At 64.7% G+C, this 27,421-nt stretch overlaps 2 protein-coding genes across 11 annotated transcripts in view; one reads left to right on the forward strand and one right to left on the reverse strand.

Annotated features, from left to right (window-relative positions):
* Nucleotides 1-8,744, forward strand: part of NDST2 (N-deacetylase and N-sulfotransferase 2) — a 109,592-nt gene extending 100,848 nt beyond the window's left edge. For 8 of the 10 annotated variants that reach the window (XM_075934625.1, XM_075934630.1, XM_075934626.1 and 5 more), the window contains 8 exons: nucleotides 2,101-2,283; nucleotides 2,887-2,983; nucleotides 4,898-5,021; nucleotides 5,575-5,749; nucleotides 6,078-6,248; nucleotides 6,629-6,738; nucleotides 7,099-7,201; nucleotides 7,560-8,744. In XM_075934625.1, the coding sequence (XP_075790740.1) occupies nucleotides 2,101-2,283; nucleotides 2,887-2,983; nucleotides 4,898-5,021; nucleotides 5,575-5,749; nucleotides 6,078-6,248; nucleotides 6,629-6,738; nucleotides 7,099-7,201; nucleotides 7,560-7,685 (1,089 nt within the window). In that variant the 3' untranslated portion in view covers nucleotides 7,686-8,744. Of the gene's footprint in view, nucleotides 1-2,100; nucleotides 2,284-2,886; nucleotides 2,984-4,897; nucleotides 5,022-5,574; nucleotides 5,750-6,077; nucleotides 6,249-6,612; nucleotides 6,739-7,098; nucleotides 7,202-7,559 lie in introns of all 10 variants that reach the window. The other 2 variants (XR_012905515.1, XR_012905516.1) reach the window with 2 other exon arrangements.
* Nucleotides 8,745-13,454: 4,710 nt separating this feature from the next.
* The window catches only part of ZSWIM8 (zinc finger SWIM-type containing 8), a 55,990-nt gene continuing 42,023 nt past the window's right edge, over nucleotides 13,455-27,421 (reverse strand). The window contains exons 16-26 of the mRNA XM_075934632.1: nucleotides 26,654-26,888; nucleotides 25,934-26,086; nucleotides 25,252-25,474; nucleotides 24,853-25,142; nucleotides 23,463-23,686; nucleotides 22,744-23,226; nucleotides 21,564-21,732; nucleotides 20,792-20,965; nucleotides 16,183-16,302; nucleotides 15,146-15,324; nucleotides 13,455-14,340 (exon numbers count right to left, since the gene is read on the reverse strand). Of these exons, the coding sequence (XP_075790747.1) occupies nucleotides 14,137-14,340; nucleotides 15,146-15,324; nucleotides 16,183-16,302; nucleotides 20,792-20,965; nucleotides 21,564-21,732; nucleotides 22,744-23,226; nucleotides 23,463-23,686; nucleotides 24,853-25,142; nucleotides 25,252-25,474; nucleotides 25,934-26,086; nucleotides 26,654-26,888 (2,454 nt within the window). The 3' untranslated portion in view covers nucleotides 13,455-14,136. The remainder of the gene's footprint in view (nucleotides 14,341-15,145; nucleotides 15,325-16,182; nucleotides 16,303-20,791; nucleotides 20,966-21,563; nucleotides 21,733-22,743; nucleotides 23,227-23,462; nucleotides 23,687-24,852; nucleotides 25,143-25,251; nucleotides 25,475-25,933; nucleotides 26,087-26,653; nucleotides 26,889-27,421) is intronic.

Consider the following 27,421-nt stretch of genomic DNA (forward strand, 5'->3'; position numbering starts at 1 on the left):
CTCCCAAACCTCTTTCCCTGGAAATACCTAGCGAGGGTTGGAGCGGGATGTTCCCCTGGCTCCTTGCTGTCGGGTCCAAAGGTCGTCCCTACTCTCCCGTGCCAGATCTGCCCTTCGATACACTCGCAGCAGTTACTCCTCTGCCCCAGAAGTGCCTGGTCTTGGTGTGGACGTTAGTTGACAGGGTGGTTATTGCCTCTCCCACCCCTAAAACCAGCCTCCCCGCGTCAGGGGAAGCCCAGTTATCCACTGCCATCTCCCCCTTAGGGTCCTGGCAGCGTTCCTGACCCTCAAGAGCGGTAGGAGGGAGAACAGCAGACTAAAGGCAGTGGATTCCAAGGAGGCCGATTAGCAAACTCAGGGAGCTGGTAGGTAGGGTCTTGTGGGAAGCAAGTCTAAGGGAAACCAATTCCAGCAAGTCGGCAGCTTTTCCGAGAAACATTATTAAGGACATGAGGAATTATCCCACGTGCATAGGAAAGAGAGGACGTTTGGCGAGAGACCTCCCTGGCTTCCCCAGGAGATGGTCAGTGTTCTGGAACTCCACAGAGTCCTACAGACCAGGGACACTAGGCCAGCGTCCAAAGGGCGAATAGAACAAAGCACATCGTTCTGTTGAGCCGGAATTGGACAGGCCAAGCTCAAAGCAGCTAGGGAATGGAGGGAAACAAGGGAACATTCTCCAGCTACGTTGGAAGGAAGCCGACGAGCAGGGACAGGGCAGGGTCGTTCCTCAGTGGGGGCGGGGGATGTGGAAATGGCAGAGGGGCTTACTGACGTCTGTGTTGGGTTCTCACTGAAAGGTGTTGGGTGTCTGACGTCGGGAGTGCCGGTGCCAGTGAGGTAGGATCCCAGGCTAACAAGTATCTTAGCTACAGCAGGTGTCCCCAGGGCCTGATGAAAGGCCTCCCCAGAGTATCTTTGCAAAGTCATGGAAGCGGGAGAGATCCTGGGGGCTGGAACAGGGCAGCCTGTAAGGGACACGCACCTGTAAGGGAGCCTAGACCAGCCGTGGCCGACCCGAGGCTCTTCCCCCCCGCCCCAGGTGCAGCTCACAAAGCCCCCTGTGGCTCGAAAGCCCCCCTGCCCCCCCCCCAGAAATGGCCCTCTCCTCCCGGCTCCCTGGGCTGACCCACTGCTGTCTTGGCTCTTTGCCCAGAAAGGGTTGGCCACCCACGGCCCTGCTGGGAGGGCCTCTCGAGGTCTGATCTCAGCAATTCGTTATTCTTGGGTCCCTGCTGCTTGTCCCAGGGGAGGCCTTGGCAGCTGAAGCCCCTGCACAGACCAGAGGTCACGATGCCCCGGGCCCCTCTCTAGAAAAGGTGGTGGCAAGAGGAGTGTCCCCCTCGGTCGCCCGCGGGCCTGGCCTGTGGAGGTCAGCCCGGTGGATGGGGGTTCCCGTTGGGCAGCGCTGCGCTGAATCTGCCCCCATGGAGCGATGTGGCTGTCTGCTCCCGGGCCCGTGCTGCAAGTCCTGGCGGAGATTCCTCCGGCATGGGAGCGCTCGGGGTCATTCCCTTCCCGAACGAGCCCTGGCAGGCCTGGGCTTCTGCCCTGCGCTGCAGCTGGTGCCGGGGGCCGTCTCCGGCGCTGCGCACGCAGGGGCCTCCGCCTGGGCTCCGGCTTTCCCGGCAGGTCACTGCGAGGAACTCGCCCCTCTGGGAGCCCGACACATCGCTGCTTTGCCTCGGCAGCCAGACCTCTCCTGGGGGGCCTGGAGTCGCCCCAGGGCGAGCAGGGTGCGAACTGCTCGGCCTGTCAGCGTCTGGGCCAGGGCTGCGTTGGAAGGGCCCAGCGGGCCCCTGCAGAGCCAGTAGCTGCGCCGGGACGGTCTCCTGCCACGTGCTCTGCTCCCAGCACTGCTGGGAGTCACCCGCCTCCCTCTCCCCGGTGCCCGCTGGGCTGTGGAGCAGTAACCCGGGGCCTCTCGTGCCTCTGCCCAGAGCCTAGGGGAGCGGCACCTTCGCCAGCCCAGCAGGGCCCCGGTGGCCTCGGTTCCCCACTTCTGACTCTTCCTGGGTGCTCCCCTGCCTTCCACTGGGGCAGACGTGCCTGGCGCCGGCGGGCAGCCCCGCGAGATCCTCCTGTCCCTGTGCGCAGATCAGCATCTTCATGACGCACCTGTCCAACTACGGCAACGACCGGCTGGGGCTGTACACCTTCGAGAGCCTGGTGCGCTTCGTGCAGTGCTGGACCAACCTGCGCCTGCAGACCCTGCCGCCTGCCCCGCTGGCCCGCAAGTACTTCGCCATCTTCCCCCAGGAGAGGGACCCGCTGTGGCAGGTGAGCCGGCCGAGCTGTCCCCTCGCCCCCCTCGGCTGCCCTGCCCTCCCCAGCCCGCCCATGGTCTTCCCCATCTGCCCTGCTCTTCCCCCCCGCCCTCCATGCTCAGCCCATCTGCCCACCCCCAGCCATGCCGCTCTGTCTCCCCTGGCTGCCCACCCCAAGCGCGCCCCACTCTCCCCTGGCCATTCAGGGCACCTCCCCGGGCTCTGGCAGGAGGCTGTCCCTGGCGGGCAGGGTCCTTGTGGCCTCGCTCCCTGGTCCTAAAACCCGCTGGGGGAAGGGCTGGGGCAGGAGAGAGCCATCCCTGGCCCGGAGCGGGTCCCGGGCACTTGGCTACTGCCGTGGGCAGGGCTGCTCAGGCCACTGACCCTGAAGGAATTTCCCTGCACAGAGTCGTGTGGGTTTCATGCCACGGGCGGAGGCCGTGGTCTGTCTGCCGGAGCGGCGCTGCGGGGACAGCGGCCACGGGCCCCCTTTGCACGGCATTGTGGGTAAAGCCCTTAGGGACTTGGGTGCCTGGGCCGATGGTCTGGTACCTGGGTCTCTGCTGGCGGGCGGGGACCCCTGGCCGGTGCCAAATCCCGTCCCTCTGCCCTGCAGAACCCCTGTGACGACAAGCGGCACAAGGATATCTGGTCCAAAGAGAAAACCTGCGACCGGCTCCCCAAGTTCCTTGTCGTTGGACCCCAGAAAACGGGTAAGTGTGCAGCTCGCGTCCCGCCTGCGGCCCCCAGTGCGCACCCGGGACGGGCGGCTCCAAAGCACAGAGCCCGAGAGAATCACGTGGGCTCAGGGCTGCCCCAGCCGAGAGGGGCCCAGATCCCTCCCAGAGGCAGGCAGAGCGATCGCCCCAGCGAGACGCCTGCTCCCCACCCCTTGGCGAAAGGCCGCTCAGCCTTGCGGCTGGAGCTCTTCCCGGCCCAGCTGCCACCCCTCACAGGGGGTCTCTGCTGCTGTCGCACCACTGGCACTGCTTGTGCTCGGTGCCCGTGCCGCACGGGCACTGCCCTGCAGGGACGCTGGTGCTCGTGTCGGTGCCCATGCCGCACGGGGGTGCCCTGCAGGGACGCTGGTGCTCGTGTCGGTGCCCGTGCCGCACGGGGGTGCCCTGCAGGGACGCTGGTGCTCGTGTCGGTGCCCGTGCCGCACGAGGGGTGCCCTGCAGGGACGCTGGTGCTCGTGTCGGTGCCCATGCCGCACGGGGGTGCCCTGCAGGGACGCTGGTGCTCGTGTCGGTGCCCGTGCCGCACGAGGGGTGCCCTGCAGGGACGCTGGTGCTCGTGTCGGTGCCTGTGCCACACGGGGGCTGCCCTGCAGGGACGCTGGTGCTCGTGTCGGTGCCTGTGCCGCACGGGGGGTGCCCTGCAGGGACGCTGGTGCTCGTGTCGGTGCCTGTGCCGCACGGGGGCTGCCCTGCAGGGACGCTGGTGCTCGTGTCGGTGCCTGTGCCGCACGGGGGGTGCCCTGCAGGGACGCTGGTGCTCGTGTCGGTGCCTGTGCCGCACGGGGGTGCCCTGCAGGGACGCTGGTGCTCGTGTCGGTGCCTGTGCCGCACGGGGGGTGCCCTGCAGGGACGCTGGTGCTCGTGTCGGTGCCTGTGCCGCACGGGGGGTGCCCTGCAGGGACGCTGGTGCTCCTGTCGGTGCCTGTGCCGCACGGGGGCTGCCCTGCAGGGACGCTGGTGCTTGTGTCGGTGCCTGTGCCGCACGGGGGGTGCCCTGCAGGGACGCTGGTGCTCGTGTCGGTGCCTGTGCCGCACGGGGGGTGCCCTGCAGGGACGCTGGTGCTTGTGTCGGTGCCTGTGCCGCACGGGCACTGCCCTGCAGGGACGCTGGTGCTTGTGTCGGTGCCTGTGCCGCACGGGGGCTGCCCTGCAGGGACGCTGGTGCTCGTGTCGGTGCCTGTGCCGCACGGGGGGTGCCCTGCAGGGACGCTGGTGCTCGTGTCGGTGCCTGTGCCGCACGGGGGGTGCCCTGCAGGGACGCTGGTGCTTGTGTCGGTGCCTGTGCCGCACGGGCACTGCCCTGCAGGGACGCTGGTGCTTGTGTCGGTGCCTGTGCCGCACGGGGGCTGCCCTGCAGGGACGCTGGTGCTCGTGTCGGTGCCTGTGCCGCACGGGGGGTGCCCTGCAGGGACGCTGGTGCTCGTGTCGGTGCCTGTGCCGCACGGGGGGTGCCCTGCAGGGACGCTGGTGCTCCTGTCGGTGCCTGTGCCGCACGGGGGCTGCCCTGCAGGGACGCTGGTGCTCGTGTCGGTGCCCGTGCCGCACGGGGGTGCCCTGCAGGGACGCTGGTGCTCCTGTCGGTGCCCGTGCCGCACGGGGGTGCCCTGCAGGGACGCTGGTGCTCGTGTCGGTGCCCGTGCCGCACGGGGGTGCCCTGCAGGGACGCTGATGCTCCTGTCGGTGCCCGTGCCGCACGGGGGTGCCCTGCAGGGACGCTGATGCTCCTGTCGGTGCCTGTGCCGCACGGGGGCTGCCCTGCAGGGACGCTGGTGCCCATGCCGCATGGGGGATGCCAGGAGCTCAGCAGCGCTGCCAGAAGTCACCAGCCTGCAGCTGCTCAGTGCCTGGGTTGACCCCAGCTCTGCTCACTGCTGCGGCTTGTTGTAGGCACATCGGCTGTGCACTTCTTCCTCACCATGCACCCGGCTGTCACCAGCAACTTCCCCAGCCCCGGCACCTTCGAAGAGATCCAGTTCTTCAATGGGCCCAACTATCAGCGCGGGATTGACTGGTAAGAGGCCGCGCTCCTCCCAGCCAGCCCTGTCGGCGGGCGGGCGCCCTGCGAACACCGGCCGTTCTCTCTCCACTTGTTCTGCCCAGCCACTCCCAGGAGCTGGGGCTCTGGCCCTGGGTGCGCACGCTAGTCCCGAAGGCACAGCCACTCGGGAGGTCGGTGGCTGTAACCCAAGACAGGCCTTAAGGCTCAAGAACATCCCCTCGAGGGAGGCCCCCACTGCACTGGGAAACTGAGGCACAGAGACACTAGAGGACTTGGCTGAGGTCACACTGAACCCACATCTCCACGCCCCAGCTAGCCTGCTACCCACGGGGTGTTCTTCACGCACAGCTGGAGGCTGAGATCCTGGAGAATAATCAGGGGGCCTCACAGTCTCCCCAGCCACTTCCAGGCACCGTGGGCAGGGCAGCGGCTTTGCCTCTTAGCACCTCGCCCCCAGCCCCTTCCCCGCATTGGCCCAGTATGGCCTGGGCCACCAAGCTCCTCTGGTTTGCCCTGCGCCGCCACTCCGCTCCCTCCAGCTCGTCTGCTCCGCTCTGCTCGGCAGGTACATGGAGTTCTTCCCCGTCCCCTCCAACGCCAGCACCGACTTCATGTTTGAGAAGAGTGCCAATTACTTCGACACAGAGGTGGTACCCAAGCGAGTCGCAGCCCTGCTTCCACGAGCCAAAATCATCTCCATCCTCATCCACCCAGCCAGCCGAGCCTACTCCTGGTACCAGGTACCCCCCTCCTGGGAGCGCGGCGTGCAGCCCGCGTCAATTCCCCGCGTGGTGTCGCCCATGTGAGCGGAGTTCTCCTGGGAGCGCCGGGGATCTGGCGTGTAACACCCCCCCACACACGTGGTGTGTAGCCTCTGTGAAATCCCCGCGTGGCATGCAGGCTGCGTGAGCCGAGTTGTGCCGGGAGCGCCAGGGCAGGCTAGTTCTGGAGGGAGCGTGTGGATTTGTTCACAGGAGAGCTGGTCAGTGCGGTGCTCTCAAGGGCTGCATGCACGTTGGCTGGGAGAGTTCTGTGCTCTGACCTAATCGTGTGTGTGTGTGTCCCCAGCACCAGCGCGCCCACGGCGACCCCGTGGCTCTCAACTACACCTTCTACCAGGTGGTTACGGCCAAACCGCAGGCCCAGCTGGAGCTGCGCAAGCTGCAGAGCCGATGCCTGGTCCCGGGGCTGTATCGAGCTCACCTGGAGCGCTGGCTGACGTATTTCCCCTCTGGGCAGGTACTGAGCTCTGCTGTGCATGGCCTCCCCAGCCACTGGCAGCAGGTGGTTCTGGGCCCAGAGGAGTCACAAAGCGAGAGAGCCACATGGCCTAGTGAAGCTGGGCGGGCGGGGAGCCGGTCGGTGGATGGTGGGCAGGCAGGGTGAGGACTGAGTGGGCAGGCAGGTAGGGTGGCTGGCTGAGGGCCGGGCGGGGTGCAGGCTGGGCAGGCTGAGGACCAGGTGAGCGGGGGCCGGTGGGCTTTTCACAGCTCAGACAGGCCAGGCCTGTGTCTGTCTGGTCACTTGCGGGCGTGACTCTGGGGGCAGGGGCAGACTCTTGCCTGCTGCTCTCTGGGCCGGGCCAGCGGCTGACTTGGCTCAGGCTGACTCTGTTTCAGCTGCTCATTGTGGACGGCCAGGAGCTGCGGACCAAGCCTGCCTCCGCCCTGGAGAGCATCCAGAAGTTCCTGGGGGTGACGCCGCTCTTCAACTACACCCAGGCCCTCAGGTAAGGGTGCGCCAGTGCCAGAGGGGGCGTGGCCTGGCCCCTTGTGAGCGAGGGCCGCCAGGTGTGTGCCCAGCAGCGTGTGTGGCCACACACCCAGGCCCTCAGGTAAGGGTGCGCCAGTGCCAGAGGGGGCGTGGCCTGGCCCCTTGTGAGCGAGGGCCGCCAGGTGTGTGCCCAGCAGCGTGTGTGGCCACACACCCAGGCCCTCAGGTAAGGGTGCGCCAGTGCCAGAGGGGGCGTGGCCTGGCCCCTTGTGAGCGAGGGCCGCCAGGTGTGTGCGCAGCAGCGTGAGTGGCCACGGTGCACACACCCAGCGCTAGAGCCGCGCCTGATGCGTCCGGGTCCGTGCATCCTTTTCAGGTTTGATGAGGCAAAGGGGTTTTGGTGCCAGGGGCTGGACGGCGGGAACACGAGGTGCCTGGGAAGGAGCAAAGGCCGGCAGTACCCGGACATGGACGCCTCGGTGAGCGACGGCCCGGCCGGCTTTTCTGAACGACAGCTCAGATGGGGCACGTGGCTCTGGGGCCGGGTGCAGCCCCCCCCCCCCCCGCTGTCCTCCCCAACCCGCTCCAATTGGCCGGGTGCTGGAGCCATGTGCATCTCCAGGGGGGGGTGGGGCGTCATGCACCGCCCCCCACCCCATTCTTACAGCTTCCATTGGCAATGGGAGCTGCCTGGGCCGTGCTTGGAGCTCTGCAGAGCAGCCCCCCCTGACTCCCACAGAGGGGCACAGCCTGAGCCCGACCCCCTCATCCCTGCCCCAGGTCACACAGCAAACCCTCCCCCCCCCCTCACTCGGTGTGCTCGCCCCTCCCCCACAGGCTCGGCTCTTCCTCGCGGACTTCTACCGGGAGCACAACGTGGAGCTGTCCAAGCTGCTGAACAGACTGGGGCAGCCCCTGCCCACGTGGCTGCGGGAGGAGCTGCAGAATTCCAGCTGGAGCTGAGGGCACTGCTGCTGCCTGGTGCTGTGTGTCCGTGGATGTAGGCGCTACGCTCCGCGGCAGCCTCCCCCGGCGCCACCTCGAGCAAGGAGCCGCAGCTGGAGCCTTCCCCCACGTGTCATGGGGCGGGGGCACCCGCCTGGCTACTGCACAGTGAGCCCGGCTCTTACTGGCCTGTTACAGAAAGGCAGTTGCACCACGACTCCAGGGACGAGCCCCCCTTGGGTAACTGCACAGTGGGAGGGGGATGAGCTGCTGCAGCCCAGGCAAGTGGGGGAACCCCAGCTTCAGCGCAGCCAGGCAGGGGAACAGCTGCTGCGGCTGCGCTCTCAAGGGCCCAGGAATCTGTCGTCTTCCAGAGCGAGGAGAAGGGAGGTTCCAGCTGCAGCCTCCACGGCCCAGTTAGCTCGCAAGGCCTGGCTGCAGCTGGTGAGCCGACTGCTCTCTGCTAGGAGGCTGTGGGTAGTGGGCCCCAGCCCCCAAGGGTAGCTTCTTCAGTGAGCGCAGAGAGGGGCCAACCAGGCGCCTCCTCTGCCTCGCACTTAGTGAACCAAGACAGTCCTGGTGCACGAGGCGGGAAGCACTAGTGTAAACATCTCCTGCCAAGTACTTCACCTCTGCTGCGGGCTGAGCCATGGGCATCTGAATGCCACCTTCCCGGTCTTGCGGTACGGAGAGTGGGGCTGAAACCAGCCAGCCCCGGCCCCAGCCCCTGCTGAATGTTAAGCTGCAGGGATCCGCTTCTCTCCCTGAGCCGTAGGTATTGTGTATTTGAACTGGTGCGTTTACCCTTGTGTCCATGTGTGTCGTACGCACTAGAGCATTTTATCCAGCTGCCCCACAGGCGGGCAAACCTGGTGCGGCCAAAATGCCCAGCCCTAAACCCCTCTCGCCATTGGAACAGAGGTGAGCCCCACGTCCTGCACTGGAGTCACGGTTAGTGTCATTCACATTGAATGAGGAGATGGAGAAATTCTTGGCTCGCGCCACTGAGCACAAGTGTCTGAATAAAGGCTCGAAGTAGCAATCAATGGGTTCAATAAACGTACCACTTGTTTTCTACACACTGACTGCTTGGCCTGGTGTCCTGGGGCTGTGCTCAGCTGGACCAAGTGGAGGGCGGGAACAGGGGCATGAGACTGAGCAGCTAGAGCCAGCAGCACGGTTACACTGTCTGGTTCAGTGCACGGCCAGCGTCTGCCTGGCACACTGGTTAAAGGCAGCAGCCCTGTCGTCCCCCCCTTGCAGCCAGGACCAGCGTCTGAGACAAGCACCACCCCCCCCCCCCAAGGGTTACACTGCTCTAAGCCGGCCAGCACAGCCCCTCATGTCTAAGGGGGGAGGTTCTCACAAGGAGGAGCCCCACGCAGGCGCCAGCTCAGTCCACTGCTAGCCTCACACAGGGGTGGGCTATGTGCCAGCTCCACGTTAGGCAAAGACAACAGACTGTTCCCCCTCCCCCCTGCAAAACCAGAGGTCCAGCGAGCCCAGTGTCTGTTCATCCCCTCTGCCAGGGGCTAGTCGGCACATGCCCAGCTTTGGGACAGCAGCAAGGGACCTGGCCTCTGCTCAGCCGGCCCTAGAGCCCGGCACAGCGCCGACACACCGAGTTAGTGCAGCGCGAGGGACCTGGCCACTCTCAGCCGGCCCTAGAGCCCGGCACAGCGCCGACACACCGAGTTAGTGCAGCGCAAGGGCCCTGGCCTCTGCTCAGCCGGCCCTAGAGCCCGGCACAGCGCCGACACACCGAGTTAGTGCAGCGCGAGGGACCTGGCCTCTGCTCAGCCGGCCCTAGAGCCCGGCACAGCACCGACACACTGAGTTAGTGCAGCGCAAGGGACCTGGCCACTCTCAGCCGGCCCTAGAGCCCGGCACAGCGCCGCCACACCGAGTTAGTGCAGGGCAAGGGACCTGGCCTCTGCTCAGCCGGCCCTAGAGCCCGGCACAGCACCGACACACCGAGTTAGTGCAGCGCAAGGGACCTGGCCACTCTCAGCCGGCCCTAGAGCCCGGCACAGCGCCGACACACCGAGTTAGTGCAGCGCAAGGGACCTGGCCACTCTCAGCCGGCCCTAGAGCCCGGCACAGCGCCGACACACCGAGTTACTGCAGTGCGAGGGACCTGGCCTCTGCTCAGCCGGCCCTAGAGCCCGGCACAGCGCCGCCACACCGAGTTAGTGCAGTGCGAGGGACCTGGCCTCTGCTCAGCCGGCCCTAGAGCCCGGCACAGCACCGACACACCGAGTTAGTGCAGCGCAAGGGACCTGGCCACTCTCAGCCGGCCCTAGAGCCCGGCACAGCGCCGACACACCGAGTTACTGCAGTGCGAGGGACCTGGCCTCTGCTCAGCCGGCCCTAGAGCCCGGCACAGCGCCGACACACCGAGTTAGTGCAGCGCAAGGGACCTGGCCTCTGCTCAGCCGGCCCTAGAGCCCGGCACAGCACCGCCACACCGAGTTAGTGCAGCGCAAGGGACCTGGCCACACTCAGCCAGCCCTAGAGCCCGGCGCAGCGCCGACACACCGAGTTAGTGCAGCGCAAGGGACCTGGCCTCTGCTCAGCCGGCCCTAGAGCCCAGCACAGCGCCGCCACACCGAGTTGGGACCTGGCCTCTGCTCAGCCGGCCCTAGAGCCCAGCACAGCACCGCCACACCGAGTTGGGACCTGGCCTCTGCTCAGCCAGCCCTAGAGCCCAGCACAGCGCCGACACACCGAGTTAGTGCAGCGCGAGGGACCTGGCCTCTGCTCAGCCGTCCCTAGAGCACGGCACAGCGCCGACACACCGAGTTAGTGCAGCAAGGGCCCTGGCCTCTGCTCAGCCGGCCCTAGAGCCCAGCGCAGCGCCGACACACCGAGTTGGGACCTGGCCTCTGCTCAGCCGGCCCTAGAGCCCAGCGCAGCGCCGACACACCGAGTTGGGACCTGGCCTCTGCTCAGCCGGCCCTAGAGCCCAGCGCAGCGCCGACACACCGAGTTAGTGCAGCAAGGGCCCTGGCCTCTGCTCAGCCGGCCCTAGAGCCCAGCACAGCGCCGCCACACCGAGTTAGTGCAGCGCAAGGGACCTGGCCTCTGCTCAGCCGGCCCTAGAGCCCAGCGCAGCGCCGCCACACCGAGTTAGTGCAGCGCGAGGGACCTGGCCTCTGCTCAGCCGGCCCTAGAGCCCAGCGCAGCGCCGACACACCGAGTTGGGACCTGGCCTCTGCTCAGCCAGCCCTAGAGCCCGGCACAGCGCCGACACACCGAGTTGGGACCTGGCCTCTGCTCAGCCGGCCCTAGAGCCCAGCACAGCGCCGACACACCGAGTTAGTGCAGCGCGAGGGACCTGGCCTCTGCTCAGCCGGCCCTAGAGCCCAGCACAGCACCGCCACACCGAGTTAGTGCAGCGCAAGGGACCTGGCCACTCTCAGCCGGCCCTAGAGCCCAGCACAGCACCGCCACACCGAGTTAGTGTAGCGCAAGGGACCTGGCCACTCTCAGCCGGCCCTAGAGCCCAGCACAGCGCCGACACACCGAGTTAGTGCAGCGCAAGGGACCTGGCCACTCTCAGCCGGCCCTAGAGCCCAGCACAGCGCCGCCACACCGAGTTAGTGTAGCGCAAGGGACCTGGCCACTCTCAGCCGGCCCTAGAGCCCAGCACAGCGCCGACACACCGAGTTGGGACCTGGCCTCTGCTCAGCCGGCCCTAGAGCCCAGCGCAGCGCCGACACACCGAGTTGGGACCTGGCCTCTGCTCAGCCAGCCCTAGAGCCCGGCACAGCGCCGCCACACCGAGTTGGGACCTGGCCTCTGCTCAGCCGGCCCTAGAGCCCAGCGCAGCGCCGACACACCGAGTTGGGACCTGGCCTCTGCTCAGCCGGCCCTAGAGCCCAGCGCAGCGCCGACACACCGAGTTAGTGCAGCGCAAGGGACCTGGCCTCTGCTCAGCCGGCCCTAGAGCCCAGCGCAGCGCCGCCACACCGAGTTGGGACCTGGCCTCTGCTCAGCCGGCCCTAGAGCCCAGCGCAGCGCCGACACACCGAGTTAGTGCAGCGCAAGGGACCTGGCCTCTGCTCAGCCGGCCCTAGAGCCCAGCGCAGCGCCGCCACACCGAGTTAGTGCAGCGCAAGGGACCTGGCCACTCTCAGCCGGCCCTAGAGCCCAGCGCAGCGCCGCCACACCGAGTTGGGACCTGGCCTCTGCTCAGCCGGCCCTAGAGCCCAGCGCAGCGCCGACACACCGAGTTGGGACCTGGCCTCTGCTCAGCCGGCCCTAGAGCCCAGCACAGCGCTGCCACACCGAGTTGACCTGGCCTCTGCTCAGCCGGCCCTAGAGCCCGGCACAGCGCCGACACACCGAGTTAGTGCAGCGCAAGGGACCTGGCCTCTGCTCAGCCGGCCCTAGAGCCCGGCACAGCACCGCCACACCGAGTTAGTGCAGCGCAAGGGACCTGGCCTCTGCTCAGCCGGCCCTAGAGCCCGGCACAGCACCGACACACCGAGTTAGTGCAGCGCAAGGGACCTGGCCTCTGCTCAGCCGGCCCTAGAGCCCGGCACAGCGCCGACACACCGAGTTAGTGCAGCGCAAGGGACCTGGCCTCTGCTCAGCCGGCCCTAGAGCCCGGCACAGCGCCGACACACCGAGTTAGTGCAGCGCAAGGGACCTGGCCACTCTCAGCCGGCCCTAGAGCCCAGCACAGCGCCGACACACCGAGTTAGTGCAGCGCAAGGGACCTGGCCACTCTCAGCCGGCCCTAGAGCCCGGCACAGCACCGACACACCGAGTTAGTGCAGCGCAAGGGACCTGGCCACTCTCAGCCGGCCCTAGAGCCCGGCACAGCGCCGACACACCGAGTTAGTGCAGGGCAAGGGACCTGGCCTCTGCTCAGCCGGCCCTAGAGCCCGGCACAGCGCCGACACACCGAGTTAGTGCAGCGCAAGGGACCTGGCCTCTGCTCAGCCGGCCCTAGAGCCCGGCACAGCGCCACCACACCGAGTTGGGACCTGGCCTCTGCTCAGCCGGCCCTAGAGCCCAGCACAGCGCCGCCACACCGAGTTAGTGCAGCGCAAGGGACCTGGCCTCTGCTCAGCCGGCCCTAGAGCCCGGCACAGCGCCGACACACCGAGTTAGTGCAGCGCAAGGGACCTGGCCTCTGCTCAGCCGGCCCTAGAGCCCAGCACAGCGCCGACACACCGAGTTACTGCAGCACAAGGGCCTCACGCGACACGGTAACATCACACATTCTAGAACACGCCCCCCCTTGGCGCGGTGCTGAGACCGTCCCTTCCAGCGCCTGCCTGAACCTACCTGCAGGAAGCCCGGCCGCTGGCTGCCCGTACTGCAGCTCACCTGACGCCCCAGGCCCTGTTACCCAGGCTGTGCACTGAAAGGTATGGTCCGCGCCAAGGGGGCCAGCCTAGGAACGCCCAGTCAGAGACAGCAGCACAAGCCCCCAGTGCAGAGGTTTATGGGGACTCCCTTCAGCAGCTTTTCACTTTAGCCACCTGTCAGGTAGGAAACAAAAGGGGCAGGGGGGAGCCATGTGCCGAAAACACGGCACCACAGGCAGAACTAACTACTCTAGTGCGCACTCAGCAAGTCCCACACAAAGCCAGGCCAGGCGCGTTAAGCAGCAACACGCAGGAGACCCTGCCCTGGGCCAGGCCCAAGAATCCCCAACCTGCTGCTGTTTGACTGGTAGTCACCCGCCCCTAGCAGCTGGGAGTCACCCAGGTGCCTGCCGGAGCGCTCGCTGACCACAGCAGACCCGGGCACAGAGACATGGGGGAAGGCCTCTAAGAAAACGAGTGTTTAATCAGGAAACAAGAGACGAGGGCTAAGAAACTGATTACAGGAGAGCAGGAGCCCAGCCCACAGGAACACGATTGTACAACTGAGAGTGACCAGGGTCAGTAGGGCCCAAGCCGCTCAGCCCAGCCTCCAGGCAGCTGAGCACAGACCTGGCCTGACTGCCCAGCCTCTCCCCAGCAGCTGCTGGAGGGACTATGGAGATTGGCAGCAGGGCAACCCTGCTAGTCCTGTCTCAGCTCCTCAGCAGAAGGGCCTGGGCGCTCCGGTGGCGCCGAGCCAGGCCCAGCCTCCTGGGCAGCTCTGGCCTATGCCGCTGCCCATACAAAAGAGTTTACACGTATAAATGCCAAAATAAATATTTGCTTGAAGACAGACGCTCCCGGCCCCTGCACACACACTGCAAACCGCACGTGGGGCAGCCTCTGGGGCGCAGGGCAAAATCGAGGCTCCGCCACAAGGAAGCCAGCTCTTCGGCTTCTCGTTCCCTCCCCGGCGCAGCAGGACGCGCCAGGGAAGCCGAGCGCCAGGAATGTCACGGCATCGATACGGCAGATCAGCGGCTGCCAGCCAGTTCAAACTAAAATCAGGGCGAGCGTGAGGCGCGCTGGTGGGACTGGAGCTCCGCTCCCCAGGGTAGAGGCCTGCACGGCCCCGGCGGTCCGCCCGCTCACGGGGAGAAGGTGGCCATTTCCAGAGACACCCGCTGCCACAGCTCCTTGGTCTGCTTGCTGCGCTTCAGGTTCTGGAGGATGTCGTTGAACTGCATCATGCCCATGGGCGTCAGGCAGAAGGCGCTGCGGGCGCTGCGGATGGCGTTGACGAAGTCGTCGTAGTCGGCGGGCGTGAGGTGGATCAGGCGGTGGTGGATGTACTGGGACAAGGGGATGGCGTTTAGGTGGCTGCCTGCTCCCCCCCCCGTACGCGCTCAATCGCTCCCAGGGAGACAGAGCGGCCCGGGGGCTGGACGAGGGGCACTGAGTGAACAGCCAGGTCTCCTAGCAGAGTGCAGCACCAAAACCCCCTCAGCCCGCCCGCCAGACGGGCCGTCTTGTTCCTCCCAGGCCAGAATATTCGGCATCTGGCTCCCAGGGCAAGGGCCGTGGTCCTGGGACAGCGGCTGCAGGGTAACCAGGGGATGATCCTTTGGGACCGTTGCAGAAACATTCCCACCAGGCCCGTGTCGTTCTCAGGCCCCGCGACACCAGAGCTGTCCCCTCACCCCACGCAGCTCCGCAGAGCAGCAGGGCGGCTCCCCGCTGGCTGCCCTCGTGCTGCCGCCGGCCCTGCTCTCCAGCTGGGCACACGGGGCCGGGGGTTTCCACAAGCCCCTGCTCCGCCGGCCTCTGCGCACCAGCCATGAGCCTGCCAAGGGACTCCAATGGCAGCGAAAAGACCCAGGCAGAGGCAGCCAGGTGGACAGATGGAGAGAGAACCAGGAGGGGAGGGGGAAGAGGATGCAACGGAAGGGGCCCGGCGCAAGGAGCGGGGCGAGAAGGGGGCGAGGGAAGGGGCGGGGCGAGAAGGGGGCGAGGGAAGGGGCGGGGCGAGAAGGGGGCGGGGCGAGAAGGGGGCAGCGCAGCAGGGCGGGAAGGGGGGCGAGAAGGGGGCAGCGGAAGGGACCCGCGCAGCTGGGCGAGAGGCTGCCTGCAGGGGCTGCGAGCGCTCCGGGGCCCTACCTGCATGTAGGCCTGCTGGCAGCGCTGCACCAGCTGGTGGAAGGCCGGGGTGCGCAGGTGGTTGTGCACGTGGGCCGGGTTGAGCCGCTGCAGCGCCTCCATGATGATCTCCTGCAGCACGAAGGGGCTCAGCACCCCCTTGGCGGCGCCCACGCAGAACTGGTGCACGTAGTTCACCCCTGTGCAGAAGGGGAAGAGCCGGAGGCTGCCACCCAGGAGACGCAGCCCCTGGGGCCCCGCTCTGTTCGCACGGGGGGGCACGGCAGAGGGGCTGGCGGGGGAGGGAGAGGGTCCCCTTCCTGGCGCTGCTCCCAGGGGACGTGAAAGGAAACGGCCGGGCGTGGGGGGCTGGCCACCGAGCCATCAGCGAGCAGGAGGGCGGTGGCCGCAGCCCCTCCCCACGGACCCGCCTTAGGGCCTCGGCAGTCCCCAGGGCTACAGCGAGCAGCGCCGCGCTCCCGAGCTGGCAGGGGACGAGCCGTTTGCTGGGCAGCCCAGAGGGACGCAGGCCGGGGGCACAGAACCTGGCTCTGTGCTGAAGTACCACACAAAACCAGGCAGGCCCCCGAGGGCAGCCAGCCATGCAAGCAGGCCCCAGGGCGGGGCCCACAGCGAGCCTCACGCCAGTCGCTGGGGGAGCCACCCCTGGGCTCCCTGCTCCTTCACCAGGAACTTCTGTTCTTCATTGGGCATCTCAGCCCCGCCGTGGCCTCCGCCACACGGCTCCCGGTGAGCCAGGCATGTCCACAGGCTCGGGGCAGGCACAGGGCCGCAGCGGTGGCACGGGCTCTAGGTTTGTGTCCTGGACTAACACCCAGGGGTCGCTGAAAATGCCAACACAGAGCACCATGGAAACGCACAACCGGCAGATGGCTGCCGAGGAGCTGGGGCTCTCCAGCGCCCCAGGGAACGGAGGGAGAACTGGACCCGACCAGCTGTCTCCTGGTGGGCCCCGGATTCTGCCCTAGGAGAGGAGGAAGCAGGCCTTCCCTCCAGGCCCTGCATGCAGGTGAGAGCCCGACTCCCCGGCTCCTTACCCAGCTTGGCAGCCAAGCCCAGGAGCCACTTCACGTCCTCGGTGTACGGCGGGCTGCGGGAGAAGTTGTTGGGATGGTCGTTGTGAGCTCTCCGGCCAAGCATCTCCAGTGCCAGCATCCCTGCGGGAAGGGGGTCATCAGCCAACCCGCATTCCACCCGGCCCCCCGCATCTTCCCGCCTCCACCTGGGGAAAGGCCAAGAGCTGGCCTGGGTAGCGGCCCGCGGAGTTTCCTGGGGCTTTGCTGTATTGCCACATGGAAACATGCAGCCTTTCGGTCAATGCAGCACGCTGGGCACTGGGCTCCAGCGGGGGGGCCACGCAAAACGGGAGTGTCTTTGTTCAGCGCAAACAGGCCGGGCCCCCCTTTGGCTCGTGGGATTAGGACGTAGCGAAGGAGGATCGTCCTCTGCCAACCAGCAGGGGAGACAGGACCTGCACTAGCGCCTGAGGACAAAGGGATGGGGGGGAGATGGAAGGGTGTGACCCAGTAGTGACGTGGGGCAGTCACTCAGGGGCCGGGTGGAGGGGCTGGCCAAGGAGAACGTCCAACGGAGACGCGTGTGGTCAGCAGGAGGTGGCAGAGACGAGTCCCCTCGTAGAGCTCCTCCCCTTCCTTCTAGAGCACTCAGCCAGACAGGAGCCTGGGGCATCCAGGGAGAAGGCCCCTCAGAGGCCCTGGGGACAGAGGCGTGCCCCGGGACCCCAGACTTGCTGGAACTGTAGTGCCATTTAATACACCAATTTGAAAAACACAAAAAAGGAAACTTACAAGTCAAACCCCTACCCCCGATAAGACACCGAGCACAGGCCACACCGACAGCCACCACAGGCGGAGAGGAGCTGAGCAGGGCTGGGGGCAGCTGTGCCCTTTAGAACACGGCACGGCAGCACGAGGCTGCAGAGGACAGGCCCTGCTCCGGGCAAAGCTCAACGCCAGTGCACTGGGCGTGCGCACACCCACAGTGGAATAGACAGGCAATTGCTCAGAGCTCCCACTCTTGTGGTAAATTCATCGGGGGTGAAGCTCCTAGCGCGGCATGAAATGCTCGTATGCGGCCTGCCCCCGCCACGGGCGCTCAGGCTGCTGCTCCAATCGGGCTCAGAACCGCTAGAGGTGGCTTTGCCCTGCCCTGCCCTGCCCGCAGTTTGCTTCTGAAACCCTGCTCTGTGTGTGTGAGCGGCTTCGAGAAAAGCCACCAGCAAGTGGCAACAGGAGTGCAGCAGCCAAGTCCCTGCTGGCTGGAGAGTGCGGACCGACCACGCCGACGCCCCAATCGAGACCAGGATGCGCAAGGAGGAGCCGGGCTGGAGAAGGGTGAGACCCGCCAGCGTGCAATTACTGCCCCGAGCACGGCACAGCAGAGACCACAGGCTCACGTGAGGACGTAACTGTCGAAGATGGGCAAGGACGGCAGCGCACAGGACGTGTCCAACAGACTCTGCTCTCGGCCCCGTAGCAGGGAGGGCGGGGCCCAAGCTAACGCTGGCTCGCGTTGCAAATCAAGGCGGCGGATTGCCCTGGAGAACAGGTTCCAGGAGTTTTTCTAAGCCAAGCCCCGTCACTGGCGGAGCAGGTTCTCCTCTGAGCACTCGTGGAAAGCGACTTCTCTGCCAGGCACCGCTGCCCCCGGCCTGTCTTTCCTGCCCCCACCTGCCGCCTTGTGTCTGTCACCCTTCCAGGAATGTCCCGTGACATTTACAACACCCGCAGGCCAGTGACCGCCCAGGGGGTTTCTGGCTAGAATCAGACACTAGAACAGGAAGGGACCTCAAGAGGTATCGAGTCCAGTCCCCGGCCCTCACAGCAGGACCCAGCACCGTCTAGACCAGCCCTGACAGGTGTCTGTGCAACCTGCTCTTCAATATCTCCAGGGATGGAGATTCCACAACCCCCCTGGGCAACTTATCCCAGCGTTTAACCACCCTGACAGGTGTCTAACCTGCTCTGAAATATCTCCAGGGATGGAGATTCCACAACTCCCCTGGGCAACTTATCCCAGCGTTTAACCACCCGGACAGGCAGGAAGTTTTTCCTAATGTCCAACCTGAACCTCCCTTGCTGCAGTTTAAGCCCAATCGTCGCTTGTTCCATCCTTAGGGGCCAAAGAAAACAATTTGTCTCCCTCCTCATTGTGACCCCCTAGTAGGTACTCGAAAACCACTGTCATGTCCCCTCTCAGGCTGCTCCTTTCCAAACTAAACAAGCCCAGTTCCTCCAGTCTTCCCTCACAGCTCATGTTCTCTAGGCCTTTCATGCATCTTGTTGCTCTTCTCTGGACTTTCTCCAATTTCTCCACATCTTTCTTGAAATGTGGGACCCAGAACTGGACACAACACTCCAACTGAGGCCTAACCAGCGCAGAGCAGAGCGGAAGAATGACTCCTCGTGTCTTGCGCACAACACTCCCGTGAGTGCAGCCCAGACTCACGTTTGCTTTTTTTGCAACAGCATCACACTGGTGACTCATTCAGCTTGTGGTCCACTCTAGCCCCTAGATCCCTTTCTGCCGTACTCCTTCCTAGACGGTCGCTTCCCATTTGGTGTGTGACAGACTGATTGTTCCTTCCTGAGTGGAGCACTTGGCATTTGTCCTTATTAAACTTCATCCTATTTACCTCAGACCATTTCTCCAGATCATTTTGAATTACGATCCTGTCCTCCAAAGCACTCACAACCCCTCCCAGCTTGGTTTCATCTGCATACTTAATAAGCGTACTTTCTATGCCGATATCTAAATTGTTGATAAAGATATTGAACAGAGCCAGTCCCAAAAGAGATCCCTGCGGAACCCCACTTCTTATACCTTTCCAGCAGGATTGTGAACCATTAATAACTACTCTCTGAGTACGGTTATCCAGCCACTTATGCACCCACAGGAGCCCCATCTAAGTTGTGTTTCCCTCGTTTATTAAGAAGATCATGCGAGACCATGTCAAATGGCTTAGTAAAGCCTGGGTATCCCACGTCCACCGCTTCTCCCTTATCCACAAGGCTCGCTGTCCTATCAAAGAAAGCTATCGATTGGTTTGACAGGATTTGTTCTTGACAAATCCATGCTGGCTGTTCCCTATCACCTTATTATCTTCCAGGTGTTTACAGATGAATTCCTTAATGACTTGCTCCATTATCTTCCCTGGCACAGAAGTTAAACTGACTGGTCTATGTTGCCTGGGTTGTTTTTAGAGATGGGCACTGTACTCGCCCTTTTTCCAGTCTTCTGGAATCTCTCTCATCTTCCCTGATTTTTCAGAGGTGATACCTGAAGGCTCAGAGACCTCGACTATTCTAGGATGCATTAGTTGATTAGCTGTTGTCTTGCGGCCAGTTTGCCAAGAATGCATGTGGCCTTTCTGGGTGCGTGTCCATGTTTACACACATGCACGTATCAGAATCACAGAGCTAGAAGAGCCCTCAGGAGTCAAGTCCAGCCCCCCCGCCCAAGGCAGGACCAACCCAACTAAATCAATCCGGCCAGGGCTTTGTCAAGCCGAGACTTAAAAACCTCTAGGGATGGAGATTCCACCCCCTCCCTAGGGAACCCAGCCCAGTGCTTCCCACCCCACAGGGAAATAGTTTTTCCTATTATCCAGCCTAGACCTCCCCTACTGTAACCTGAGCCCATTGCTCCTTGTTCTGCCATCTGCCACCACTGTGAACAGCCTCTCTCCAGCCTCTGTGGAACCCACTTCAGGAAGTTGCAGGCTGCTATCAAATCCCCCCTCACTCTTCTCTTCTGCAGATGAAACAAACCCAAATCCCTCAGCCTCTCCTCGTGGGTATACTCTGCTCCTTCCTCCCTGGGTGCCTCCAGCATCATGGCTGGATCAGCACCAGGCACTCCCCTCTGCTCCAGAGACAGACAACTGGCTGCACCTTGACAGCTAGGCTGGGAGCAGCAGAAACCAAATCCCATTTTCCCGTGTGGCTGCTGAACACCCACTTGTCTGGATGCTGTATTTCAGTCGTCCCTGCTACCCCGACACCTGAACACCCACTTGTCTGGATGCTGTATTTCAGTCGTCCCTGCTACCCCGACACCTGAACACCCACTTGTCTGGATACTGTATTTCAGTCGTCCCTGCTACCCCAACACCTGAACACCCACTTGTCTGGATGCTGTATTTCAGTCGTCCCTGCTACCCCGACACCTGAACACCCACTTGTCTGGATGCTGTATTTCAGTCGTCCCTGCTACCCCGACACCTGAACACCCACTTGTCTGGATGCTGTATTTCAGTCGTCCCTGCTACCCCGACACCTGAACACCCACTTATCTGGATGCTGTATTTCAGTCGTACCTGCCACACCTACCCTGACACCCACTTGTCAGTCGTCCCTGCCGTACCTACCCCAACACCCATTTGCCTGGAGCACTGTATTTCAGTTGTCCCTGCCGTGCCTACCCTGACTCCTGAACACTCATTCGCTGGATTACGGGACCGCGGCCACACCGCACATCCACCCACCCCTCCTGCCTGCATAGCGACAGCCGACTGACTGCTGTCAGCAGACACTGCACAGTCAGAGATGGCTCTGCTGCCACTCCCGAGTGCCTTCCCCACAGGGCCTGGCGCAGGAGGGCGAGGCCGCGGCCGGCTGTCCTTACCGACGCGGTAGGCAGAGTGGAGGTAGTGCACACCCTGGGGGCTCACAGGCTGGCTGTGCTGTTCGTCCTCGGGAGGAAAGCCCCCTGTGACAAGGGAGTTGGGCTGTGACGAAAGAGCCGTCAAGGAAGCCCCCTGGATTGCTGGGAATGTCGATCCCGCATGGACGCTCCCTACTGCAGAGAGGAAAGAGCAGATTAGCACGTACAACCTTCGGCGCCCGACTCCAAGCCGCTAACTGCCCGGGGAAAGCTGCAGACGCCCCTTAGCGGGCTGCGAGGGAGAGCAGCTCCAGGATCCCTGCTTTGCTTAAGAAACGGGGCTGGAGTCTCTTAAGGAGGGACGGTTTGCACGCAGCCCTGGCCCCAGAGCGCGCCGGGTACCCCACCCTGGGAGCCGCTCAGACTGCCCCGCCCCAGGACACGCCTTTGGGCGAAGTGGTCTCCACGCTCCCCTCCAGTCCACAAGGGCTTTGGAGCGTCAGCTGCCTCCTGCCCCCCAGCACGCTGCCCACCGGGCAGGAGGGGACAGGAAAGGGGCCAGCTTGCCAGCAGGCGCTCAGACGCCGCTCCTTCCGTCTGAGGGTGAACACCCTGGGCATCGACAGACCAACACGGGGCCTTTTGCTGGCTGACCTCCGACGTGGGCGTCTGGTTTCCCCAGCGTGGGCCTAGGCTGCGCTGCCCATGCCGGGGCCGTTTCAGCCTAGTGCGTCGGTCCCGCCTGGGATAAAGCGGGCGACTGACCCACGCAGCGTGGGGCCAGGGTACTCACTTGCGACGTTGGAAGACAGCGACAGGCCTGTCTCGGCGTGGTACGGGTGCACTGCGATCTGGGTCATGGAGGGGACGGGCACCCCAGGGAAGGACACCGCTGTAGCTGCCAGGGATGGCGTTGTTACAGAATAGGGGTACTGGGCTCCTATGAACGCTGGGTGGACACCCTAGAAAGGAAGCTGGGTAACAGTCACAGGAACAGCGGCCCATCCAGCCCAGCATCCTGTCCGCAACGGTGGCCAATGCCAGGGGCCCCAGAGGGAGCGAACAGAACTGGGAACTCCTGAGCATTGCCAGTCACCCAGCTCTGGCGTCAGAGGGTCAGGGACCCCCAGACCTCCTCGGCTAACAGCCGCCGGCAGGCCTGTCCTCCACCAACGCGCACACCTCCTTGGGGAACGCCGCAGGGAGTCCCCCAGAGCCGCCTGCTGCCTAGTAACTCACTGGGTGACTTCTCACTGGTGTTACGTGAGGGGGTAACCTCTGCGTGTACCCTCCTCGCAGCCCGAGGCAGGGCAGGGCTGTTACCCCATGGAATCAAGCGACGTGTTCCATGTCACAATCTGCTGTGGCAGGTGGGACAGAACCTGCCTCTCCCGAGTTTCAGGCTTGTGCCCTCACCACGGGAACATCTGTCCTAGCTGGGCACCAGGACTAGCCAGACGAGAACCTTAGACAAGCCTGGGGCTCCAACGCCAGGAGCCTCCAGAAAGACCCCCCAAGCCTGACAGTCACTAGGAGGCAGGGGAGCCCGACATGGGGCTGACACCGTAGCTCTCTGGCCCGCTCCTCCTCCCTTCCAACCCGCAGGGCGGTGAACAGAACCAGGCGGACGAAGCATTTTAAAACCAGAACAGGCGCAGGAGCAAAACCGCTTCCAGCACATCCCCCTCGGCTGCCTCGCGGCAAACGCCGCAGGCCCAGGACATTCCTGCCGCGAGCCTGGCCCGCCCCAGCCACTGCACCAGTACAAGCTGTAATGGCAGTAGCGGGTACGCCACAGGCACCACCCAGCCAGAGGAACTTTACAGCTGGGAGAGATGAAGTGACTTGCCAAGGCCACCAAGTGAAGCAGTGGCAGAGCTGAGACTGGAGCGCCAGAGATCTTGGATCCCAGCCCAAACTCCTCCCTTCCAAGGAGCGGAGCGAGGCCGCTCCAGGCCACGCGGGTGACTCACCTGGGGGTATGCTGAGCCAGGCACAGGGAAGACTGCTGGGCGTGGCATGTGCTGGATTGGGTGTCCGATATACTGGGGGCTACAGGGTATATGGGTCTGCAGAGTAGTGTAGGGGTGCAGGCCCTGGGTGTGCGTATGGGCCATGGCTGGCCCGGCCATCGTGTGCTGCTGGTAGATGGTGGACCCCACCGAGATCACGGGCACAACGGTCGCCGCTGCTGTCACTGCAGCTGCCACCGTCACCGTGGTGGGCTCAGCCGCCACCCTGCTGTCCGTCAGACCACGCACGGCCTCAGAGGCTGCCCGGGCACCGCTGGCGCTGCAGCCAGTGGCTCCTTCTCGCTGTGCCGGGGTCCCCCCGACAGTCTGCTCGTACAGCCAGTACCACTGGTGTGCCACTTCAAACAGGACTTCCGGGTACACCCCTCCGCCCTTGGCCGCCTCTTCCACCGCCAGGCAGGCCTTCTCCAGCATCAGGTTGTCCTGCGACGGGGCAGAGTGGAGAACACAAGACCAGCAGCATCAGACACACGGAAGTGCAGGGGGACAGGGCCGGGACTGCAGCTTGCCTCCGAACGGCCGCCGCCCACAGCAGGGTAACCACCGGGCGCCCGCAAGGACAGGAGACGTCTCAGTGCAGCACCGCGATCGGCACCAACCGGCTCCTGGCAAGTCCAGGCCCTTCAGAGGTCAGAATGCCCCCAAGACCCGATGCTCACCTGCTCCTTGCACTGCACCAGGGCCCTCTGGATCTCGTTTGGGTTCAGGGCATGGGCATGGGGCAGGCAGCTGAGTGCCAGTTCAGCGGCCGCGCGCACCATGTTGGAGTCCCTGGCCCGGGACGCCCTGTCTGCCAGCGACGCCACTTCCGGGGGAGTCAGGTGTCCGTCCCAGCACTCCACCAGGATGTTCAAGGCTGCGCTGCCGATCTCCATGGCCTGCCCTGGTGCCAGAGGGGAAGAGAAGGACATCACACACCCCCCTCCGCTGACCAGCATCGAGCGCCGCCAGGGAGCCTCAAGCACGTCGACTCTGAGGCCAGCAGAAACCCCTTGGGCTCGCCTGCTTGGACCCGGGCCCACACAGGCCAGCGACTGCCCCAAGTCATCCCTAGCCCAGACCTGCCAGAAACAGCCCTTCGGATTTTCAAACGGCTCAGCGAATCCACCCGCCCCTGGGCGAGCCGCTCACGCGATGCCAGCGCATCCCCTCCGACTGCGCCCAGCCCCCGGCTCCTACCCCGGGAAGGAGAAGGATGGAGACGCCTGGACTGCCCCCAAGTCCCAGGGTCCCTTGGAGAAGGCAGGCAGACCCCGAGCTTCATGCCCAACTGGCAGGGCTGAGCGGACACGAGTTGGCAGCCCTGGAATCCACGGAACCTCGGGGCCCTCCTGGGAACCGCAGCGGCAAGAGGAGACGAAAGCGGCGCCTCTGCTCTCAGGAGCCAGTCCCCTGCACCAGCAGCTCCTCCAGCACAGCTGGACTGGCCTCCGCCTGCCCCAGGCCTGCCACACTGCGGGCTGCATCGCTCACCCGGGGCGCCCAGGGTGGACTGCTCCTGGGACGGACTCAAAGCTGCAGCCAGACCTGAGCCCTGGGGGAAGCACTGAGCTGCTCTCAGTGGTACAAGCGCCAGAGGTGCCCACGCCCAGAGGCTACCCCCAAGGCCTGGCTGCTGCCGAGACACCCCTGGGATGGGGAGCAGTGCACTGAGCTGGGGTGCCTGGAAGGTGGGTCCCAGGGTGCGGTGCGCACACAGTGCGTCGTGCGTGTGGACACTGAACGGCGGGAGCCAGGCTGACTAACACACACCGGGGTAACTGCAGTGGCGGGCAGGCAAAGCGACAGGGCAGCCGAAGCAGCAGACGCTCCAGCACCATGACAGGCAGCAGGAAGGGACTGAGCGCCCCTAGACCGCGCCACGCGGGTGCCACACCCGGAGCTCCCCCTGGAGCCCAAGTGCCTGACGCCGGTGCACGTGGTGAGCGTGCTCGCCGGCCGTGGCACGAACGGGGCAGCACGCCAAGCAGCAGCTGTAGGAGGCAGCCCGTGGCCATGCTCGCCCCCGGCCAACGACACTGCTACGCCCCAGCGCCGCGCCGCCCTGACCTGTGATCCAGGAGACGTGGGAGGAGTAGGTCCGTGAGAGCCAGTTGGGAGACACGAAGTTGTGCAGCCCGAGTGCATAGAGCCCGATCTCAAAGGCGCAGAGGTGGAGGTTGCGGTGGGGCCCCTGGTGCCCGCCGCTGGAGGAGGGGTGGGTGAAGATGGAGGTGCTGCTGTTCCCGCCTGCCTTGATGAGGACGGTCTTGGCCAGCTCGAAGTAGAAGTGGGCGGCTGCTTCCGAGGGCTGGTTCGGGACATGTGGGGCGTGGCTTTCCGGCCGCCTCCCTTTGTACCTGAGCGAGACGACACGGGAGCAGGCGCTTAGCTCCCTCCCCGGCTCTCCCAGGCTGCCGTGGACGGGAGGTGGCGCACGCTGGCAGCCCAGAGGGCCCTGGAGCTCACCTGCCCACTTCCACAGTCTTGGCGCGTGCTCCGCCGCTGGCTCTCCTGCTGCCACTTGACGAGGAGGAGCCCAGCGAGTCACTGGACGAGCTGCTAATGCTGTCGCTGTCCTGGCCTCTGCCCCAGGAGGTGGCTGCCCACCCCCCGCGCAGGGGCCGCCGACTGAGGGTCGGAGAGCTGTCCGAGGTGGTTTCGGGAGCACTGCTGTCTATGCTGGCCATGCCTACAAGAGCGCAGACAGCGTGGCAGAGGGTCAGCGCCTCTCTGGCGCCCTGGCACTGCCGGTGGTGGGAGCGGCGTGGAGGGTCAGGCCAAACCCAGCCAGCCGATGCCACGCCCATTGGCAGGCCCCGACCCGGAGACCCCGGCATGCCAGCGGAGGGGAAGGGAAGCCCATTGCCACGGCGCGGTGCCACGTCCCCGCTGTATGTCCAGCACTCACCACCCAACAGCCCTTTTCTCCACCTGCGCTCCCAGGGCAAAGGACTCCTCCAAACCACCAAAGGGGGGGCCAGCTCCCAGGGCCAGCACGGGCAGTGTTCAAGGCAAGGGGCTGTACGAGAGCCAGACCCGCGTCGGCCCAATAAGAACAGCCTGCTCCGCTGGGGAGTGCACGGGGATGGTTCTGTCCCTACAGGCGGCCTTGCACCGCTCTGGATGCCACGGCCTGATCACCTCGCACCTGTATGTTTCTTCTTCTGCCTGACGGGGGAGCCCCAGCATCGCCCGTTGTATCCCCCTCGACTTCCAAGGGCCAGACGACTGGGAACCTTCCCCTCCTGTTTCACGACACCGGACTCCCCAGGCGGCTCGCAGGGAGACCTCTGAGAGCTCTCTGGACAAGGGGAAAGGAAACAGATGGACGCGTACGTGAACCCCACGCCCTGGTAAAGGCATCAACACTGCTCTCTTGCGCCACGAAACGCAGGCAGGCGAGGCACCTGCCGCTGCACAGGATAACTCCAGAGCCCCCTCCCCTGGCTGGGTGCGTGGACAGCCGCGTTCCTCACGGCGCTCTGGCTCCCATGCAGAACCCTGCCCCCAGCGAATGCGCTCAACACCGGGTCTCGGGTCCTGTCCCGGCTTGTCTATTCCTGCAAACACTTGGCAGCACCACGACACGACCCAGAAGACGCTAAGGGAGCCGTCCCTTTTACATGGCTCCGGAGCCCCTTTGCCGTTGGCTCTCTAGGGGCCGGGCGCTAGAGCCGAGAACTGCTCTCTCGCACCGGGGGGGCATGCTTGGCGTGGGCAGCTTCACCCCAGCAGCAAGGGGCAGCGGAGGGAGTCCAGTGACAGCCCATGACAAGTCAGCCCAGGCCTCCTCCCGGTAGGAACCGGGACTTCAGCTCCCCCTCCCACCGGTACAGGGCACAACCCCCCGGAGCAGCAGACCTCTTACCTTGGGCACTCTTCTCCGCCAAGCCCTCGGAAGGGCTGCTCTGCGCTGCCGTGGCGACCCCGGCCTGCTGAGCCACCGGCGCCCCGGGCAGCTGCTGGAGCGCGGCGGCGGACTGGGCCGCGTGTTTGGAAGGAGATTTCTGATTGGCTGCTGTGGGCTTGCTGGATGAGTAGAAGGAGCTGAGAGTCTGTGGCTTGTGCGTCTGGCTCTCTCTGTCGAGCAGTTTGTCTAAAATCTTCAATGGGGAGAAAGTGTTGGGAGAGGCCGAGTGGGGGCGCCCACTGTCCCTGGGGTACGGGCAAGGCACTAGCTCGCCTTCCTGCAGGGGCAATGGACGCCGCCAGGCGAGAGTGCAAGAACCCCTGGCCATGCCCTGTAGGGACAGCAGCCAGACAGGCTCCGTACTCGGACTGCACCATTCTGGAAGGGCCGGTGCACACGGGACTGCTCCATCTGGAGCCAGAGACCCTTCCAGCGTCATTCTGACGCTTTGCTCCAGCGGTAAAACGCTTGCGGCAGGGCTCTGTACAGGCACCCGGGGACAACCTGTGAAAAGAGCCCCAGGCCTCCGAGAGCACAGGACTAGCCCTTTGGCAGGGCAAGACGGAGCAGAAGTAGCCTGAAAACCCAAAGGCAGGCGACAGCATCCCTGTGGGTGAGGGGAGAGGCCTGAGGGAGAACGAGGTGAGGGGTGCAGCCCCGGGAAGCGTGGCTCTGGGCTCCGAGCGTGCTCTGGAAGGAGAGCACAGGCAATGGCGCGCAGCCCCG

This window comes from Pelodiscus sinensis, chromosome 8 (genome assembly GCF_049634645.1).
Source record: "Pelodiscus sinensis isolate JC-2024 chromosome 8, ASM4963464v1, whole genome shotgun sequence".
In the NCBI taxonomy this organism is placed as follows: Eukaryota; Metazoa; Chordata; order Testudines; family Trionychidae; genus Pelodiscus; species Pelodiscus sinensis.